The 15,871-nt window shown below is 38.2% G+C and overlaps 1 protein-coding gene and 1 pseudogene across 1 annotated transcript; both read right to left on the bottom strand.

Annotated features, from left to right (window-relative positions):
• Positions 1-944: 944 nt before the first annotated feature.
• On the bottom strand, positions 945-6,855 carry LOC113750050 (endo-1,4-beta-xylanase 1-like). Its single transcript, XM_027293966.1, has 8 exons — positions 6,461-6,855; positions 6,319-6,381; positions 4,971-5,335; positions 4,729-4,888; positions 4,184-4,536; positions 3,370-3,547; positions 2,665-3,201; positions 945-2,268 (listed from the first exon to the last, which is right to left on the bottom strand). Exons 1-8 carry the CDS (start codon positions 6,527-6,529, stop codon positions 1,153-1,155), a joined length of 2,841 nt encoding a protein of 946 aa, XP_027149767.1. The 5' UTR covers positions 6,530-6,855; the 3' UTR covers positions 945-1,152.
• A 4,195-nt stretch (positions 6,856-11,050) lies between these two features.
• Positions 11,051-15,142, bottom strand: LOC113750313 (annotated as a pseudogene).
• Between the last annotated feature and the right edge of the window lie 729 nt (positions 15,143-15,871).

Genomic DNA, 15,871 nt, shown 5'->3' on the forward strand with positions numbered 1-15,871 from the left:
ACGCTCAGAAGAAAGCATATTCTAGAGATTACATTACACACCCTTCTTACATTAATCACGAATAAATTAAACCTCATCTTTGACGTGTTCTAATGGAGTCATATTGTGGATTATAAGGTTTCGGGTCAGTTTGGTAATCCTTCATCTGACCTGAACTGGCTAGAATGTTGGCAGATATGACCCTTCTCCCCGTACAGTCCAAGTATTTTTCCTATACAGCAAGAAAATTTTGTTAAGCCTCATGCATGGATCAAGTATTAGGTGGAGATCAGGAGATGACGCTACAATTAGATATATGATTAATGAGACGTTCGGCAAATTCTGGGCCTGAGCTTTGTGGCCCTAGTCCCATGTTTGTAATGAATTCTTGCAAATGTTGTAAGCATCAACCATCCATCGCTTTCAACTTTCAAGACAATTTCAGGATAGTTATGTCTCCATCATAGAGAAATACTGCACTTCTTGGCCCAACAGACGCCCATAATCATTATATAGGAGAACGGGTTACATGGATTGGAGGACACTGCCAATATCTTTATCCAAGGTTTCCTTTCGCTTATGTACTGGGCCAGGTCCAGGGTCGGAACAATACCTCCTGCAACAAAATAATTAAGCTGAAGGTATAGCCTGCTCCAGCAAAAATGTATTAGCTCAACCTGTCAATACCATTTACTATTAACTAACAGAAATTCCACAGTTAGCACTTAATGAGGTGGCTTCTGCTGTTCCTGGTACTTTGAGAGCCATGAAAACATATTGCAGCGTTGAGGATGGATTTAAGATTTAGTCTCTTAAAATGATTCTTGATTAGGCAGGAGATGTTCTTCTTTACAACAGGCACGCGATTCTGGCAAAATGTGACCCCCAGATCCTTGCCTAGTCTACTTGATATTCTCGACGAGAACTAGCTAAGTAATTTTGATGGAATGAAACTGTGATCGTGCTAAAAAAGAAAGAGGAAAAGATAGATCTTTACTCATTTATTTGACTGTAAAAAGTAGGAACAGAAGCAACATGTCAAACCTTTGCAAAAGGAACATTTACAACCATTTACAGACAGCAAGACCACCACCACATTTTTGTACTTTACACCACAGTATTACAGTATTACAAACACAAGCAGTCGTTATCTTAATTGTCTGAATTAGTAAACTATAGGTCTATGGATATTATCAGCGGTTCCTCGCCCTTGTCAACAGCAAATGTCTTGATGACTTTTCCTTTGGTGCTGAAAATTTCCACTTGATATGATCCCTGAAATCCTCTGAAGGAGAATTGTCCCTGTTCATCAATATGGCCGTGAGCATGGGACAACCACTCCTCCTTAAGGGCAAGATATCTCCGACCCGCTTCATTTAGGTCACCTTCTGCATTCACTAGATGAGAGTTTTCCCTGCTCGTGAACAGTTCCCAGAATCCCCACAACATAACACCATCTACTGCTGGATGAGCAAAAGCTTCCCGAAGCATTACTTCCAAATCGTCGGCCCTAATGTGCTCGTTGTCAGAAGACACATCAAGTTCCGTGAACCAGATTGGAAGCCCAAGAATACCTAAATCATTAAGTGCAGAGCAGACAACAGGTCCCACTGGACTATCTATATGCCCCTGAATACCTATTCCTCCAACAGGTGCACCCTGCTCCTGGAGGTCAAGTATGTGCTCTATGTACTTTTCTGGTGATGACCGGGTGTCGCAACCATCCTCGACATGGTAATCATTCACAAATAGGATAGCAGATGGGTCTAGTTGGTTTGCAGTCTTGAACATGTCTGCCCGGATGTCTTTGCCCAACCGGTCTTGATAGAATGAGCCATGCATCATCTCATTGTTCACATCATAGTGTCGGAATTTACCCTTGTAGCGTGTAAGAAGCCCTGTAAGACGGTTTTGAACGGCAGTCTTCAAGTCACTTTGACTCAAATTGCGTATCCATTGCTGAACTGTGTTCTCAACCTCCCAGAAGATGCAATGCCCACGGACTTGAATGTTGTGGCTGGTACAGAGGTTCAAGAGTTCATCGGCATCCTTATAATTAAAGTTTCCTTGCTGTGCTTCCGTCCAATACCACTTCAGTTCATTTCCAAAGACTGCCCAATTAAAATGTTTGACAAAGAAATCAACAAAGTCTTCATTGTCCATATTTGTTCTCATCAAACATGATCCCAAGGGAAAGCTGTTTTGAGTTTGTTTTACTCTGATTAAGGTACCAAGCAAACTGCCAGAATCTGATCCTGATAATTTCAAGATGATGTCACGCTTTCGTATCTGCATTTTAGCAAAAGATTTAGTTGGTAGTCTTTAAGGGATCTGATAATAACACATTCACCAAATTCAACATAACCATTGGTATTTTAATGCAGTAAGGTAAAGCATAAAGCAAATTAAGATGTGAGACAACACGATGTCAGAACAAGAACCAAGTATCTTTTGCTTGTGTTAGTGTGACCCAATAAGTTTGGCCAAACGATTCATTGAATATATGACAAAAATTCAGTAAAATCATTTGCTCATAAGAAGAAAGCTTTATCTCAGAAAGCTTGTAAAATGCATTTTAAGGAAAGAACATATGGAGATATGTCTGATTAGACACGTAGTGATCACCCTGTGGCTACTATACATCAATACATGTAGAAAATAAAGAAAAGCAGAAGAAAAATGTACCTTATCTGTTTGTCTCCTCAAGGATTTAAACCTGGCATGCCTGTCAACTGGAAATATTTGCAGTCCAGCAACCATGAAGTCAATGCCCGAAGCAGGACCCTGAACATAAACCATCACCTTAGCAGGTTGTTTTTCAATTCTAAATGACCCACCAATTTCATGCCATCTATCATCACGAATCTCAACTTGTCCGCCGTTAACCCATTGGTCATCCACACCAAGAGCAACGTTCACACTCTGGGGGCTAGTAGGGCCAGGAGCAATTCGAATCCACCCGGATACTTGATATGTCACGTAGAGTTTTACTTTGTCAGTAATCATCTGAGCAGGACCCATCCATGTTTGGGTGCGTTTTGTCACAAGGATGTAGCGACCACTTAGTGGCTGATGAGCTCCAAGAGAATCTCTAGCCATGGGAGGAATTATATGTGGTGAGCCAGTTCCAACGCTAAGAGTGCAGTTGCCAAGTGGAAACCACCCATTTGTGCCATCATTAAGGTCACTGTTGGCAATGATATTAACACCGAAAGCTACATCCTGAAAACATTAATGAAATTAGCATGCAAAACATAACACAATTGAGAAGGCATGCAGAAGATTTCTTCTTGACTAACATAATTCAAGAAAAAGGATGTAAAATATGAAATATTTTCGCATCATGGATGTGAACTGGAAACACCACATCACAGGACCTATTCAACCAACCTCGATTACCGGAGGAGGTGAAGGAGGTACTTTAGCCGCATGTTTTACCACCAAGCTATTAAGAAGGATATCAGTGCCCGGAGGTGGACCTTCTAAGTAAATCACTACTCTCGATGGCGAACCATTAAGAAGAAATTTTCCTTGCATCTGCACCCAATCCTTGTCTGTTGCCTTCACTCTGCAGGTCATTCATTTAGCATATTTTTCGGATAATGTCCATACATGATATCTTTTCTGATGAATACTACAAGTCTACTAAAAATGTTCAAGCATATACTAAAAATGTTCACACAACCAAGAACATTAGGCCTCATGCAGGATAATGCCCTTCAGATCAATTCGTTGTATCAATATGAGACCTAAAATAACATATCAAGGAAGATGAAGTTCCATTCTATAATAACTATTGAAGTAATTGATGCTCATCTCATTGCTTTGTCAAGCATACTGTATGTGCACCAACACATTTTTAAATATGATCAGTCAAAATACTAAATTAAAGTTTTCGGTAGTAATATGTCCATTGCAGCAGTATCTTTTAAGTACACTAGTAAGACATCCCGCCTCACTGGTTGTTTTAACATGATATGGTGTATAACCCATATAGCTGCAAAATAAAAATAAGAAGGGAAAACTTCTTTTTAAGGATTGATCCTCACAAAAGGATAATCTTCTCCCAGAAAAGCACATCTTCAACAAAGATCACTAGCTTTTAAAGATAAACTTCAGCTGATTATTTGCTAAGTATAATGACATCCTCTGCTCCACTTTACCATGGAACAAAAGAAATCAGATATGGCAAGCACAAACTTACTTTGCAATGCCTATGTACTGCTCGCGCATGTCTGCAGCCTGAACCCACAATGTCGCCTGAACATCTGCATTGGTTATATTGTTACCATATATGCGAACTACCGCACTAACCTCATAAGCAAGCTTCCGGTTTACTTTCCCTGTTATCTCCTGCTGAATGCCATTCCAGCTCTGAGTACGTTCTGTAGCAGATGCAAACAATTTCCCAGATTGTGGAACAATTTTGCCATCTGCCATTGTGTCATGCAAAACAACCTTGCAGCCTCTACCAGACCAACCATTAAGACCATCGTCAAACTTCCAATTTGTTATGATGTTCTCTTCTTCAAACAATGGAGATCCTTTGCTCTGGCTCTGTCAAGTAACAAGTCCTTGTCAGTAACTTGAGCTGATTGCAGAAGCAATGGACACATTTACTATCCTTAAACACACAAATACAGCTGTCCTTCACGCCATCATACTAATCATTTATCCTACTATTGGCTAGTTCTCAATGAAATGCAAAATTCCTAGAAGAAGTGTCGTGGGAGAATCAGATAAACTTACATTACACCAACTGGAGCTAGAACAAGAGACTACTACTGATTCTATAAGCAGGTCCACACCGGGTAAAGGCCCTTCCAGATAAAATATCACCCTATCAGGCATTGTCGACAGCAAGAATGTGCCTTCTAAATTCTCCCAGCAATCTTTCAAAACAGACCTTCTGCACAAGGACACTGCCATCAGAGCAATGGCTCTAAAAATAAAACAGGGCAACTAATCTATGAGAAAGAGAAATGTATTGCCTTCCAATGAACAAGTAGCTAGTATCCATGTTCCTGTATTCCAGTTTTAATGTTGCTAGGACATCAGCATATCCCTGAAGAGCACCTGATACACCAACACGTGCAGACACTGTATATGTGGAACCAGTAGAGACTTGGCTTGTTATATCTTGCTCCAAGCCTTGCCAAGGTTCCTTCCGGTTTGTAATGACAGCATAAGTGCCAGGTTTGGGCGAGTTTCCTTCAATGCTACTTGAGTAAGCTGAGATCACATAGGCCTCACAACAATTCGGATGCCATGAATGAAGCCCCCTAGAGAAGTCATGGTTATGGATGATATTACTATCAGAACTGTTCCTCATTGTCCTCACATTTTCCTCTAAATTCTGCAGTCAGAAATTCATAATGTATATATTAGGATGTATTTGTGCAAGCTAATACATAAAACTCAACAGATAAAAAGGTTCCATCGCAATTCACTGTCATATGATCTCACAAAAGAAGGAAAACGAAAGGGTAACTCTCTTAACATATAACTTTGTTTGACTACACAAGTACAGGGTGTTACATCCAGATGATTATTAACCACCAAGGCAGCAGCTCCTTTTGCATCCAAATTCATAATGCCTCTTGAAGCAAAACAAGGTGGCCATGTAAACCACGAATAATTTAGAATAAATGAATGTTCAGGAAATGTTCCTTACCTACCTGGTACCCCTAATAGTTCTTGGAGTCATTGACAACATTAGCTCAAAACTAGCACTCTGTAGTTGCTCAATTCTTGCACTACTTATCAAAACAAATATGATGCATTGTCACGGATATCATTGACAACAATAGCTAAAAAATGGCACTCTGTAGCCATTCACTCAAAATTAGCAGCTGACGTTCTTATAACAAATTGAGTTTTTAGTCAGCATAATACTCAACAATTCAGTTCTCAAGTGTACAACAACTCTCTGGCCACCAGCTCCCACGCCCCGGTCACCAAGCTCTCCAAAATCCACCAAATAAGTAAGGGGAACTAAGGGGAAAAAAAAGATAATAATAGTGCACAAAGTTTGTTTATTAAGAATATGAGTTTATCATATGTACACTAACAGTACATACACTATTGTGGTTAGATGTACATACATAAGCAAAATTTGGATTGATGTACAACATAAGAATGTGACTTTCTTTGTGTGTCAAAGGGAGACTCATCAATTGATCCAAGTCTGAGAATTAGGAGCTACTAACAAACAACAATTAATTAAACAATTAATAATGCCCATCGGTCCAGAGCGATCCTTCAAAATTGAAATGAGGTCGGCAGAAAATTTAATAAACGAAGGAACAAGAGAAAAGCTTTAAGGTAAGCAATGCATACCTCAGATTGGAACGCATTATTGGCATTGCCCTCTGATGGGTTCTCCATATCTACTTTCGAACTCTAAAACCCATTAAGCAAGATCACTAAACCACACCAAAAATATCAGACAAAGATAGACTTCTAAGAAAAATTTCAGTACCTGCGAGGGACTGTTCTCCGAAAATTGCTTCGGAATTCGACGTCTGAAGCAGCAACACAGCCGCTTCATTATATACAGATACAAACTACTGTATGTTCGGAAGTTTTATAAGTGAAGTCATCGGATATGGCGGGACCAACTAAACCTACCGACCAATCAAAAGTCTTCTGCCTTCTAACTGTTTGATATCTTGTCCCAATAATCTAGACAGCCAGCATTGCAGGAACATTTGTTCTAGGACATTTTCTTTCTGCATTTTAAAAATGGGTTTCTCTTGTTCCTCTTGATTTTCCAGATTTTTTCATTAAATTGTGTACAAGTTGGAGTTGGCGGGGGATTTCTTTGTCTTGCAGACTGGGTTGGCCAATTGCAATTTTGAATGCTTGAATTGAAATAGAAGATTACCGGTTTTAGGGATGCTGTGTTCTATAAGTAAAATCATATCATCGATACCTTTCTTTGTCAACGGGTCTCTAGGTCTTTGATTACAAGTCAGATTTCATTCTTAACAAGTTGCAGGTTAGGTGAAATCCGGCTTTCCTTCGATGCGTGTTGTTGAGTCTGTTCCTTTAACTGATTATTAAGAGCCCACATCTTTCAAGTTTCAAGTTTTAGGTCTTAACTTCCTTTTTTTTTTTCGGTAATGAAAACATTTATATAATTTAATCTATCCTAGAGTCCACATCTTTCAAGTTTTAGGTCTCATATTTTTAACAAATATTCTATAACATTTATATAACATAATCTATCATATTCTACAGGAAGGGGAGTCTAAAGAGGTTGTATAATGGGTTAGCAAGTATACAGATCTGACTACATCAAGGGGGGTATTCTGACACTTCTTTTAGATTTTTGTCACTGCAGGTGGAGTTCGAACCTCTGACTCATCGTCCAAAGAGGGATTTAGTCCCTTTTTTATGACCACTAAACTTTGTTTTTTCAAGTTTTAGGTCTCATACCTAACGTTAAAATTCTACCAATCCATCTAACTTGCATCTTTCACTAAAAATAAAATTTTAAATTTTAAATATTTAACATTGAGTGCGTTTGGATGGGAGATTATTTGAAAATATTTATGGTAGCATTTTTTGTCATGCAATATATATAAGATAAAAAGATAGTTATAAAAACAAAAATATTGATTGAAAAATATGTTTTGAGTACAAGTAAATAATTTTTTGTGACTAATATGATATCCAAACAAACCCAATTGTTTATCTAAAGGATTAATAATACTTCTTTCACCATCTAACGGTGAAATTTACTCGTGGATATGCAGCATTAATTAGTTTTGGCTGTTTTCATGGAGATTTTTTTTGATTTCGTAATTACTAGTTTAATCTTGAAGTCTAATCTAATCCTTATTTCTTTGCCAGCATAATCGCCATGGTTGGTTATGACAAATTGAGCAATAAGACCGTCGCAATTGCCTTGATTTTAATTTGGAGAAAAAAATTGATTACTGCTTTAATGGAAGTGAAAGGGTTTGAACATTAGTGCGGGATATTTTCAGAAATTATTGAGGAAGATTCAAAATTTTGAAGTGGGTGTAGTTTTTAATGTTAATTCAGCTCAGTTTGCTGTTCAATTGAAATTGTTATGAAGAAACTCTCAATCTATGCTAATACTACAGTTTATAATAATTCATACAAACCTCTTATAGAATATTGCATGTGTTTGAATAGAGTATTATCTGAAATATTATTTGGAATAATTACTATAGCACTTTTTGTGATGTGATGATGTACGTGAGATGGAAAGGTGAGTTGGAAAATATGTTAATGATACAAGCGAAGTATTATTTGAAAATTTTTATTCTTAGGAAGAAGCATGAGATTCATAAAGTTTAGTTTATTCGATTTCCATTAATTTTTATACACACGATTTAGAAACTAAAATGATTCTTCTCTACCCTTAGCTTTGAAATAGGATTAGGTTCAAAGTCTGAAATAGGGCTGTAAACGAACCAAGCCGCTTGCGAGCGGCTCGAGTCAAAGCTCGACTCGAGTTCGGTCAATATCGAACTCGAGTCGAGCTCGAGTTGGCGAAATCGAACTCGAGCTCAAGTTCGAGCTCAAAATATTAAGCGAGCTCGAGTATATGTATATATATATATATATATATATATTATTTTTAATTTTACTATATATTTTTTTAATTTTTAATTTAATAGTAAAATTACATATATATCCCTAATATTTCATTATTTATTAAGAAAAAATAATTATTTGTTATTTTTATTAGATTAATTTCTAGAAACTCGAGCTAACGAGCAGCTCGCGAGCCAGAAATCGAGCTACATTATGAGCTGGCAATTCGAGCTGCTCGCGAGCCAAAAATCGAGCTATAGCTCGTGAGCCTTGTCGAGTCGAGCTCGAACCTGGCTTTTCCTTTGTCGAGTCAAGCTCGAGCTCAATTTTCTTGGCTCGTCGAACTCGAGCCCACCTATTATTAAGTCGAGCTCGGCTCGATAAGTCCAAAATTCGACTCGACTCGACTCGTTTGCAACCCTAGTCTGAAAGGCAACACAACACTCAGTGAAATTGAATGGTTGGAACTTGAGTTTTGGGTGCAAATTTTGTCATATTTTTACATGCTTTTTTTAGTGTATATTTGTTACACAACTATCTACACTGCACGATACAATCATTATTAATAATTAGGAATGACAACAAAAGTGAGCGTTCACAGACACACGCTCTATGAGGGGAGGTATGGGGTAGGGGGCAGGGGGTGGAGGAATTTCTTCCCCAGCCTTAAATGGGGCGGGTTAAGGCAGGGCAGCATAGCCCCACCCCATCCTCGTATTAATTAAATAAATATAATAAAATTATTCATATATCTATTTTTTCCATATTATCTTGAGTTAAATTATTAGTAGTAGATTATTTTTTCCTAATAATGTTACTATTAGTAGTAGTAGTAGTAGTAGTGATTGTAATATTAGTGGAACCAAATCATATTTAGACAACAGCATTTGTCTGAAAATGGCTATTGTTTCTGCTGTCCTTGAACCAGTGCAAAATGCTGTTGCAAGTTAGGAAAAGGTGCCTCGGACTGAGACAAACCTTGAGCTCGTTGTGAATTTTGGACTGCCTCATTAGTGTTTTGCTCTTGTATAAGTAGGCGTACTGATGATACTTGTATTAGCTTGTGAGTCTGATGTAACTAGGATCTAATAAACACCATTGTATGCACTTATTTCTTATGAATAAAGTTTTTATTTGTTCAAAAAAAAAAAGAGATAAAAAAAGTGCCCTCATGGGCACTCGCCGGGGAAACAGAGCTGGAGGGGCGGAGGCGAGGATAATTTTATGACAAGGAGGCGAGGGGCGGGGGATGTCGGAAAAAGTTAGTGATGAATTCCACATTAAAAGTGTGTGAAGAATGAAAGAGATTTATAATCAAGTGCACACCTATTCAAATAAATTTGGATAGTGGGAAACTTCAAAATTGCACATATATTTGTCATGTTGACTATTGAATTAGAATATAAATTTAATGGTCAAAAGATTGGCACTTGGGCACTTAAGAACTGAAATTAATTTTAATTAATTTTGTTTTAATATTTCTTTTTAACTAAACAGTTTTTTTTTAGGGGTTGTGTCTAATGATACAACTCTTAAATGTCCGTTAAGTATCCATTCATTTTAAAAGGTGCCTATTTCGGAAGAAATATGTTTCCAAAAAAGGTGACATTTCTTTTGGGATATCTGAACGTTATAAATAAGGATGTCCAGATATCAGAAAGCTCACTTTTTACTTCTACTTTTACTATTCTTCTACTTCTTTCAAAACGATATTCTCTAAAACCGTTCTTAAGAGAATTTCTGCATACTACTGTGTGAAAATTCTGGTTGACTTTGTTATTCTTGGAGGAAATTGCCGCAAACCCGGTAGTAGAATAGTGGGGACAAATTTTCTTAAGGAAAATGAATCTTTACGTCAAAGCCATTTACTGTAGTAGTTATTACTATTTACTAACAGGGGAGCCTTACCTTATCCCAAACTGCCCCATTGCCATCCCTATTGATAATTATAAGTGCCCTTTGTTGAAACCAATAGATGGCAGGCATGGCACTATAGTTAAACCCCGCAATTGTTGTACTCAAAATAATTTTGTTTAAAAGCACAAAAGGCGTAATAGTTTCACTGCATAATGTCAGGCTCTAATTTTTAAGCCCCATTTGGCGTGGCCTTCAGTGCTAAATAAAAAAGCACGCCTTTGGCTTCAACTCAGAAAACAGGCTCAAATCTGAATTATGGACGTTTGGATGGTCTTTTTTGTTACCTGTTGGTCTAAAGCTTGTTGTAGTAGTTTTTTTTTAATATTTATTTTTCCGAAAAAACACCCTTCCCTTCCCCCACCACCCATCACCAACTATGTTCGTTATCACCACCACCCACACAAGGATGCCAAACAGAGAAAATTGGCTTGTTTATTCATTGAAGCAACATATCAAGTCGTATGAATAAGGATCAGTAAGTTTCCAGAAAATAACAATTTACATTGCACAGAGAACAAAGACATCAAGGCACTTTTGAACAGTTTTAGGCAAGGATTCTGTGAATTAGCAAGCACAATGAAGACTATAGATCTATGGGTATTACCAGGGGTTCCACACCCTTGTCAACAACAAAAGTTTTAACAATGTTGCGTTCATCTGTAATAATTTTCACTTGATACAATCCCTGAAATCCTCTGAAGGAGAATTGTCCTCGTTCATCAATGTGGCCCTGAGCATGGGACAGCCACTCCTCCTTTAGGGCCAGGTATCTTCGACCAGCTTCATTGAGATCACCTTCTGCATTCACCAAATGCGCGTTTTTGCTGTACATGAGCAACTCCCAGAATCCCCACAACATTATACCGGCAACTGCTGGATGGGTGAAAGTTTCACGAAACATAACTTCCAAATCGTCAGCTCTAATGTACTCGTTGTTAGAAGACACATCTAGCTCTGTAAACCAGATTGGAAGCCCAAGAGTTCCTAATTTATCAAGAGCAGAACATACAATAGGCCCTACCGGGCAATCTATATGCCCCTGGATACCTATACCTCCCGCAGGTGCCCCCGGTTTATTGAGCTCATCTATTTGCTGGATGTATTTCTCTGGGGATGACCGGCTGTCTGAGCCATCTTCAACATTGTAATCATTCACAAATAGAACGGGAGAGGGGTCTAATTGTTTTGCAATCTTGAACATGTTAGCTTGGATATCTTTGCCTACTCGATCTTGATAGAATGAACTGTGCATCATCTCATTGTCTACATCATAATGCTGGAATTTCCCTTTGTAGCGTGTTAAGAGCCCTGTTAGGCGGTTTTGAACAGCAGTCAGCAAATCGGTGTTGTTCAGATTGCGCATCCATTGTTGAACTGCGCTCTCAACCTCCCAGAAGATGCAATGCCCCGCGAACTGGAATTTTGTGACTTGTACAGAAGTTCAAGAGTTCATCAGCATCTTTATAGTTGAAGGTTCCTTGCTGCGGTTCTGTGGAAGACCACTTCAACTCGTTCTCAAAGACAGACCAATTAACATGGTTAACAAAGAAGTCAACAAATTCTTCATTGTCGATGTTTGTTCTGCTCAGACATGATCCCAAGGGAAAGCTATTATGAGTTTGTTTAACTTTGATCGAGGTTCCAAGCAAACTATCCGACTCTGATCCTGAAAATTTCAGGACAATGTCATGCTTTCGTATCTGCAGGGAAGCACAAACTTTAGTTTGTAATCATTTAAGAATATCTGATTATTAATTTTCACGATTTCTCAAAGAAGCCAAAGGAAACGTAGTTTAGCGAACACATTAGAAAGTGAGACTACATAGACAGCTTTGGCCACTAGATGCTGGCTATGCTAAGCATGAAGCAGCTAAAATATCCATGTCCAGTGGTAAATGTAACAGAAGACAAAGTTAGAGAATGAAGCATCTTTCGCTTGTCTGGATGAGGAGGAAGGAGAAAGCCTCATCTCAGAAAGCTTATAGAACACATTTCTAGATATGAACATATGAAAACTTGGCAGACTAGATGAATCAGAAGGTAGTTCAGGATCATTTTTTAACTTATTCTACTCACAAAAGCAACAAAAGCCAAAGAAAAATCACCTTATCTGTTTGTTTTCTCAAGGCTTTAAATCTTGCTTTCCTGTCAACTGGAAAGATTTGTAGTCCAGCCACCATCAAATCAATACCAGAAGAAGGACCCTGAATACAAACCATCACCTTAGTTGGTAGTTCTTCAATCCTAAAAGAGCCACCAATTTCATGCCATCTGTCGTCGCCAATCTCAACTTGCCCCTTGTTAGCCAAGTCATCATCCACAGAAAGAGCAAAATTTACATTCTGAGGGCTATTAGCTCGAGGACCTATTCTAACCCAGGCAGATAATTGATATGTCAAATAAAGTTTCACTTTATCAGTAATCATCTGAGCAGGACCCATTGATGTTTCAGTGCGGTTTGACACAAGAATATGGCTACCACTTAAAGGCTCATGAGGTCCAAGTGAGTCGTCTCTAGCCATTGGAGGAAGTATGCGTGGTGATCCAGTTCCAACACTAAGGGTGCAGTTGCCCAATGGAAACCACCCATTAATGCCATCATTAAGGCCGCTATTAGCAACTATATTGACTCCATATGCTGGATTCTGAAAGACATCGACTGCAGAATTATGCCGAGTCTAAAAGAATTAATGAGAAATGAAGTCAGAGCAATTAATAACATACAAAAAACACATTCATTTCATGGAACCTGGCTATTCAAACTAACCTCAACTATTGGAGGAGGTGAAGGAGGAAGTTTTTCTGCATGTTTGATGACTAAGCCATCAAGAAGGATATCAGTGCCTGGAGGAGGACCTTCCAGAAAGATTATTACTCTTGATGGGAAACCATTGAGAAGAAACTTTCCTTGCATCTGCACCCATTCCTTTTCTGCAGCCTTTACACTGTAGATTTTTTAACTTTAGAAAACCTTTCCGATATTTTTACACATATAAAACATGTCATGATGAATAGTAGAAAATACAAGACAGTGAAAGAGCGCAATTTTATGTTACCTAGACCAGACAATCAAAAATTGACACAGATAAAGATGAATAAGCCTGATTAAAGATAATGCACTTGCAAGTCACTTTGTTGCATCTATATGAGAAGACATAGGATGAAAACTCAAAGCACATGCCAAGTAATTGAAGACCACTGTATATCACTTTCTTCATGCAAATGAACGGGTTTTTTTTGTTTTAATGTGCATGAGCATGTCAAAGAATTGCCAACAAAAGTTTTTATTTTAACCAGTCAACTCCTTAACTATTTTCATGTGAATATACCCACGAAACAGGTCTAATTCACATGAAGGAGATTGTCAATTGGGTGAATATGGTGTATAACCTGTATTAAAGAGAAACAAAAAAAAAATGAAGCTAATTAAGGATCTTCCTCCAAATGATTGAGCCTTAACAAAGGAAGACTTTTTCCTCCAAGTAATTAAGCATGTCTTGACTCTTGGATGAGACCATTAGCTTTTCAAATTCATATTTATAACGATTGCAACTCGTGCTATACATTATACAGACCTCCTGCATGCTGCATTTCAAACTACACGAAAAAGTATCAGACATGGCAGGCGATAACTTACCTCGCAAGCCCAATGTAATGCTCGCGCTGATCATCTGCAGCCTGAATTAACAATGTTGCACGAACCTCTGCATCAGCCCCATTGTTACCAAATACAGAAACTACAGCTACAACCTGATAAGCAAGCTTTCGCTGTACTTTGCCTGTAATGTCCCGCTGAATGCCGTTCCAGCTACCAGTGCGATTCGTAGCAGATGCAAAGAACTTGCCAGACGGAGGAACAATTTTGGCTTCATGCAAAACAATCTGGCAGCCTCTTCCAGACCAATTGTTAAGGCCATCGTCAAAGTTGGGATTGGATATGATGTTCTCATCTTCAGAGAAAGCAGGTTCTTTGCTCTGGCTCTGTCAAGTAATAAGTCCTTGTCATTAATATGGGCTGATTTTCCATCCACTGTACTAGTAAGTTGTCTTGTTTTTTTGACAAGCTGAATAGGTGCTTAGTACTGTACAGCCCGAGTAACATATTGATATCTCCTGATTGTACACTAGAATGGTGACAATTGCTCCAAATTAGAGCATACAGTAGTTATTGTCTATGGTGGTTAAACTATTTAAAATTCCTCATTTTGGTAACTAAACTTTTCGTTAATCAAAATGGTCACCGTCATTCTTCAACTTAAAAACGTAATTTTTTTTGTCACTCAACTAATAAAACTGTACATTGTTTGGTTGAACGGCTAATCGATATATGCTTTTAATTAGCCGAATGACTATTTCGTCAGTGACCGAGATATAAAATTTTAAATACTTTAGTGACCATATGTACCATTTGCTTTACAAATTAAATGTAGCATTTCTCCAGCTGTTGGACTATTTCAATGAACTTTGCTAGAATATGGACTGTAAGCCTGAATGCTAAAACAATGTAAGCAAACCATCTGATAATCAACCACATTGTTTCTTTGTTCAGTATAAGATGAAAATCAGGCCAATAGAAAATCCCAGCCGGAGGAAAACTCACAAGGAAAATCTCCGATGTCTGATCAGGTTGATCAAAGCCATCACGGTGGACATTGCTCGTTGATGGGTTCTCCATATGCCCTCCCGAAAATTTGGATAATAAGATAAACAAGCAGCCTTAATACTACAAACTCTGAAGACTCGCACATACCTGCAAATCAATGACTCTGCTGTGAAAAGTGCTCGAAGAATCTAAGACTCGGCGTAAGAAGCAACATGCAGGAGGGCGATTCATTTATAGCTAGCCGTGATGAAGATTGTTGGAGGGTTTGGAAGTTTTGCAAGTTAACTAGACGCCAAGCGCGGGATGTCACATGCAACTCTTTGCTGTTTTCGACATTTTGTCTCGGAAATCCAAGAACCGTGCATGACAGCAGTAGGTTTATTCTTTATACAAATATGTTATCCGTTGATTCTACAATGCCCATGGATGAAGATCTTGCATGCAACGCTTTGCTGTTTTTATCTTGGTAATCCAAAGACGGAGCATCACAGCATATATTTTTAGTACAAATATCTTTTGTCCAAGATCTTGCGAGGACAAAACACAAGAAAGTTGAGACCCAATAGATAAGTCCAAACTCATATTTCACTTCAAAATTTTAAGTTATAAGAGGTCTTGAATCTTTACCTATGTATTAAGTACTCGTTTTTCCTTTCCCAAACTAATGCGGGACAAATATCTTACTCACAAACCTAGCATTTTTGTTTCTTTGGTTCTCCTGACTTGCAAATTTGCAAATTTAGTTTCCAAAATTGGTTTTTTTTTTTCCCTTCATCTCTTCCACTTGGGCTTAAATTGGAC

This window comes from Coffea eugenioides, chromosome 10 (genome assembly GCF_003713205.1).
Source record: "Coffea eugenioides isolate CCC68of chromosome 10, Ceug_1.0, whole genome shotgun sequence".
Taxonomy (NCBI): Eukaryota; Viridiplantae; Streptophyta; class Magnoliopsida; order Gentianales; family Rubiaceae; genus Coffea; species Coffea eugenioides.

Coding starts and splice junctions, on each gene's coding strand:
- LOC113750050 (XM_027293966.1), bottom strand. CDS start 6,529: ATGAAGCGGCTGTGTTGCTGCTTCAGACGTCGAATTCCGAAGCAATTT. Junction 4,537..4,728: donor CTAGCTCCAGTTGGTGTAAT/GTAAGTTTATCT, acceptor GTTACTTGACAG/AGCCAGAGCAAAGGATCTCC. Junction 3,548..4,183: donor CAGTACATAGGCATTGCAAA/GTAAGTTTGTGC, acceptor AATGACCTGCAG/AGTGAAGGCAACAGACAAGG.